Source organism: Chiloscyllium plagiosum, chromosome 1, assembly GCF_004010195.1.
Source record: "Chiloscyllium plagiosum isolate BGI_BamShark_2017 chromosome 1, ASM401019v2, whole genome shotgun sequence".
In the NCBI taxonomy this organism is placed as follows: domain Eukaryota; kingdom Metazoa; phylum Chordata; class Chondrichthyes; order Orectolobiformes; family Hemiscylliidae; genus Chiloscyllium; species Chiloscyllium plagiosum.
This window is the reverse complement of record NC_057710.1, coordinates 110,921,937-110,927,936: the sequence shown is the minus strand read 5'-3', so window position 1 is coordinate 110,927,936 and position 6,000 is coordinate 110,921,937. Positions and strand designations below refer to the sequence as shown.

Below are 6,000 nucleotides of genomic sequence, written 5' to 3'. Positions count from 1 at the left end.
GGTTACAGAGAGACATAGATAAGCTGCAGAGCTGGACTGAGAGGTGGCAAATGGAGTTTAATGCGGACAAGTGTGAGGTGATTCACTTTGGACGGAGTAACCGGAATGCAAAGTACTGGGCTAATGGTAAGATTCTCAGTAGGGTAGATGAGTAGAGAGATCTCAGTGTCCATGTACACAGATCCTTGAAAGTTGCCACCCAGGTTGACAGGGTTGTTAAGAAGGCAAACAGTGTTTTAGCTTTTATTAATAGAGGGATCAAATTCCGGAACCATGAGGTTATGCTGCAGCTGTACAAAACTCTGGTGTGGCTGCACTTGGAATATTGTGTACAGTTCTGGTCACCGCATTATAAGAAGGATGTGGAAGCTTTGGAAAGGGTGCAGAGGAGATTTACTAAGATGTTGCCTGGTATGGAGGGAAGGTCTTCCAAGGAAAGACTGAGGAACTTGAGGCTGTTTTCGTTAGAGAGAAGAAGGTTGAGAGGTGACTTAATAGAGACATATAAGATAATCAGACGGTTAGATAGGATGGACAGGGAGAGCCTTTTTCCAAGTATGGTGACGGCGAGCACGAGGGGGATAGCTTTAAACTGAGGGGTGATAGACATAGGACAGATGTCAGAGGTAGTTTCTTTACTCAGAGAGTAATAAGGGTATGGAATGCTTTGCCTGCAACGGTAGTAGATTCGCCAAGTTTAAGTACATTTTAGTCGTCATTGGACAGGCATATGGACGTACATGGAATAGTGTAGGTGGGATTGGCTTCAGATTGGTATGACAGGTCGGCGCAACTTTGAGGGCCGAAGGGCCTGTACTGCGCTGTAATGTTCTATGTTCTATAACAGTGAAGGAACAGCAACATAACTCAAGTCAGGGCACTGATTGGCTTGGAGGGGAGTTTGCAGGTGATGGTGTTTCCATGTATCTGCTGCCCTTCTCCTTCTGGGTGGTAGAGGTCATGGGTTTGGAAGGTATTGTTGAAGGAGTCATGGCGAGTTACTTCATTGCATTGTCACGGAGTCATAGATATGTACAGCATGAAAACAGGCCGTTTGGTCGAACTCATCCATGCTAATCAAATATCCTAAATTAATCCAGTCCCACTTGCCAGCACTTGGCCCATACTCCTCTAAATCCTTCCTAATCATATACCCATCCAGATGCCTTTTAAATGTTATAATTGTACTGTACCAGCCTCCACAACTTCCTCTCATAACTCGTTCTATACACACACCACCCTCTGCATGAAAATGTTGTCCTTTACGTCCCTTTTAAATCTTTCCCCTCTCACCTTACATCTATGCCCTCTGGTTTTGGGCTCCCCTACCCTGGGAAAGAGACCCTGGCTAGTAACTGTGTCCATGCCCCTCATGATTTTTTAAACCTCGATAAGCTCACCCTTCAGTCTCTGACACTCCATAGCACCAGCCTATTCAGCCTGTCCCTATAGCTCAAACTCTCAAGTCTCAGCAACACCCTTGTAAATCTTTTGTGACCCTTTCAAGTTTCACAACATCCTCCCTACAGCAGGAAGAGCAGAATTGAATGCGGTATTCCAGGAGTGGCTGAACCAATGTTCTGTACAGCAACATTTCCTCCCAACTCCCTACACAATACTCTGCTTCTGTTGTGTGCCGTTGTGGTGTGAATGGTGAAGGTGATTTCAGTGCCAGTCAAGGAGGTGGCTTGGTCCTGAATGGGGTCCTGGTTCTTCAGTGTTGTTGGAGCTATGCTCGCCAGCAAGTGGAGAGTAGGCCATCACACACCTGAGTTGTGTCATGTAGATGATGGACAGGGTTTCTCAAGTTAGGATGTGGATGTGACAGTTTGTTATTTCTTCCTTGAGGATAAAATAAAAGTGAATTGGTCTTTAGTGGTAGCATTAAAGTGGTGATAATGAATCCAGCAGCCTGTTATACACCCAACTCAATTTTTAGTACATTGACTTCAATCTTAACAGGGAAAAATTGAGAGGTAGAATACAGGGAAACAGTCTCTGGATGAGGAACTAATCTTTTAAGATTGAGGACGAGATATTTCTTCACTTGAAGGTTTGTGTCTTTGGAATACTCTGCTGCAGAGCTGTGGATGGTGCCTCAGTGAATATATTAAAGCCTGAGATAGACAAATATTCGGAGGATGTGGAGAGTGTGTGAGGAGGTTAAGGCAGAAGATCAGTTACGATTGTATTGAATAGCAGATTGGGCTTGAGGGTTTATATGATCTACTGCTGCTGCTCCTATTTCTTAAATTCTTATGTTCTCAAAGGATAATGGCTGTTTGCTGCCAATGCAACTGCAGGGGGTGTACTCACTGCACAAGTGCTGCTGAGCCTGTGAAATTTCTGCCTTCCACCAGCAACTTTGCAATAACAACTTGAAAGAGAATACCACAACTGATCATTCAGTTGTGCCAGAGGTGTTGAGGCAAGCTATCCACTCATTAAAGTGAATAGACCACTTCATGCCCTTATAATGTTTAAGTCCAAATAGGTTTATTATTGCAATAATTAGTTTCAATAAATATTATTAAAAGGCAAATTTAAGATTAATGCCAAGAGCCACTTCGGCACAATATGAATAATTAATTCCAGGAGTAGATCTCCAAAGAGTTGGTAGCGATCATAGCTCTGGAAATCTTTCATCATTATTTAGATACAATGATGGGGCCATTGTTTCTTGAAAGGATGAGTTTGATGGACAAATAGCCCCATTTTTGTTTAACTTTATAAACTTTTACATTAACAGGCAGATTTGCCATCAGCTGTGAGTAACAGTATTCATCTTTGACCTGAAAGAAAGTTGATCTCAAAGGCCTCAGTAATATCTGTCACACAATTCATAGGGATTTTCAGGCATCCAACAAGACTGATGTAATCAAACAGCTAATCAAACTGAGCTACCCTTACTGACAGCGGGCTAAGAAGTTAAGAAGCACTGAATGCTGAGGAAGTTATAATAATAGTGATATTTAATATTCATCAAGGTAAAATTACCTTCTTGGGGCAGTAGAACTGTTCTGTAGTGACCTTGAGCTTAATACACCATTTATAAACCTAGTTACATCACAGTCAAAAAGATGCAACTTCTTCAGAGGTGTTTACTGTAAGTCTAAGAGTGTAATAGGGCATGTCCCTGTCAGGTCACTGATTTCTGATTGATTACATTCTGGGGGACATCAACAGTTCACTCTCTAGACAAACAAGAATCCAGTATATTTTAGATTTTCACTATGTACTCTGCATGAGTAGGACTTTAGTATGTGCTGTCAGTGTCAGAGGGGAATTTATGGTAAACGCTAACAGTTTCAACACTGACATTACAATCGCAAACTCTGGACCAATGTTCTGGTGTATGAAAAAGCAATTAAGCAGCTTTTGTGTCTTTGCAGGGCCCTTGGTGCGAACCCTTTGTACTGTGACTGCAACATGCAATGGTTATCTGATTGGGTGAAGTCAGGCTACAAAGAACCAGGCATAGCTCGCTGTGCTGGACCTGGTGACATGACAGATAAACTACTGCTCACCACTCCTTCAAAGAAATTTGAATGCCAAGGTAATGCCAGCAGTTTGACTGTGAGACTCAGTGCACATCAAAAATGTCTTTGTATAGCAGTGAAGAGGGATTAAATCAGAACTTGAAATCATGGATTATCCATGAGATTGACTTCCTGTATTGATTGACTAATACCTATTTAACTGTGGTTGAGTGGTTTCATTTATAATGAGGTTTTTAACTAGCCGATGAAGTTTTCTGTAACTTTTAATTGATCTTTGACTTTCTTTGGATGCATGCAATCTAACACTTTTTAATTTTTCACTTGTGACCTTTGATATCTTGTGCCCTACCAAAAGAGGTTCCAGGGCCTTGCGGTTTTCTGGTGCAAGGTAAGACCGTTGACACACCCCTGGCAATAATGGATGATGTTGCACACAGTCCTTCTGCCTCTCCTTAAATGTGCTCCCATGAAAGTACCTAATCCCTCAAATGGATTTGTTTTCCATGGATAATCAATATCCATTTGCTGTGAATAAACGGTTTATGCATTGTCAATCTCACTTTTGATCTTAAATATATAGTGCATGAGTTGAAACCTAAATTGAAAGATAAGTGTGGAATCAATGCTTGTGTTCTTTGAATGTTGAATTATCTTTAATATGAACTTCAAAAGTATAGTGTTGATAATATCACAACAAATATAAAATGCTCTTGCAATCAAAAATTTTACAGTGGTATGGTGATATCTCTTTGGAGAAAGTGAGGACTGCAGATGCTGGAGATGCTAGAGATCAAGAGTCTGGTGCTGGAAAAGCACAGCAGGTCAGGCAGCCTCCGAGGAGCAGGATTCCTGATGAAGGGCTCTTGCCTGAAACGTCAATTCTCCTGCTCCTCGGATGCTGCCTGACCTTTTCCCGCACCACACTCTCAACTGGAGATATCTCTTCGTCAAAGCTGATATGTTCATGTGCACTTTTGAAATTTAAGCAAAAATATTTTCTGATGCAAACCTGCATGATATGTAAGAACAGTTTTGTTAAAATGTCATCAAGTGAGGTTCATTTTCATTCAGGTAGTTTAGAACTGGAGACCCAATCTTCTTGTCCTGGTACTATATTGAAACTGAATTGAAGTCTACTCACTCACTCACTCAATTGCAGTCATTTATTTCTGCCTAATATTATTTATTAGACATTCAGGGATTTCAGATCATATGGGGTCATGAATGTTACTATTATTGTTTGTGATACTGCAATTAGCTTTTTGGCAAAGGCATGTAAGGTGGGCAAATGATACAAAGTGGTGAAACAGAAAATATGAAAACCTTCTGACTTCTCCGAAGGAAAAGCTCTCGCTTTTTTGCATTTACCCTCCAGGTTTGACTTGCTTAACCAACGTGAGTTACATTTTACTTTTCAAGGTCCCATTGACATCAACATTCTAGCCAAGTGTAATCCTTGTCTTTCCAATCCATGTAAAAATGATGGTACATGCAACAATGACCCAGTGGATTTCTATCGGTGCACCTGCCCATATGGATTCAAGGTATGTTCATATCCTATACAGAACAATGACAATTGCTGCATTCGTAAGCCAGAACTATATTTCTCAAACCAGTTATCACAAGTGGGTTATTGTCACTGTGAGTGATTTAACTTGTAAATACACAATGCCACATGTATGACATTCAGGTTCAAAATACTACTCATTGTCTCGTGTGCTCTGTTTAAAGTACTGGATAATGATTAATTAATATTTACACTTCCTAATCATCACTTAGGTGCATTCTTATCTTAGACCAAATTACTTTTTATTCTTTTGTTTCAATGAGAAAGGGAAATCATTTTGTCGATCAAGGCCATTTAAAGTACCACAGACTATTTGGTCTGTTGCACTATCATATCTCCAATCTATTTAAGTTCTTAAAGATTTCAAGAGGAAAATATTCTTTATAGTTTTCCCTGAAGATAGTTGAGCAAAAAATTCCAGATATTGGATCAAAACTTTATTATTCAGCTCTGATTCTACAAATTATATTCCCTTGGCCACCAGTTCTGAAACAATAACATTCCATAGAGTGTTGAATCTTTAATAACCTTCTTTGCTCAATATTTATCCAGCTGTTTCTATTTGAAACTCATGCAACATCTATGACTTAATGGGGGCAAATAATTCTTTGTGATCAAACATCTTATTGCAGGCCTGTTAATTTTAGACTTGCCATTAGTCCTGGGATTATGTGATTTAAGTTAAATACCTATATGCACATTAACCATGCCTTGCAAAATATTAAAGACGAGGATTGGTCTCTTCTATTCCCCAATGGGAATTTGTTTTAATGGATGAAACAGCACACACTGCCAACCCATATTTCCCAATGGGCAAAGCGGTATTGTGACAGGCTGAGCACAGAATCAACCACATGATCTTGTAACAAAGCAAGGAGATTGTTTTGGGTGAAAAGTTTGTATTGTTGAATTGGGATGAGTAATGTACAACGC

At 40.1% G+C, this 6,000-nt stretch overlaps 1 protein-coding gene across 1 annotated transcript in view; it reads left to right on the top strand.

Annotated features, from left to right (window-relative positions):
• The window catches only part of slit2 (slit homolog 2 (Drosophila)), a 457,736-nt gene that overhangs the window by 382,963 nt on the left and 68,773 nt on the right, over nucleotides 1-6,000 (top strand). The window contains exons 25-26 of the mRNA XM_043700598.1: nucleotides 3,393-3,556; nucleotides 4,920-5,044. Of these exons, the coding sequence (XP_043556533.1) occupies nucleotides 3,393-3,556; nucleotides 4,920-5,044 (289 nt within the window). The remainder of the gene's footprint in view (nucleotides 1-3,392; nucleotides 3,557-4,919; nucleotides 5,045-6,000) is intronic.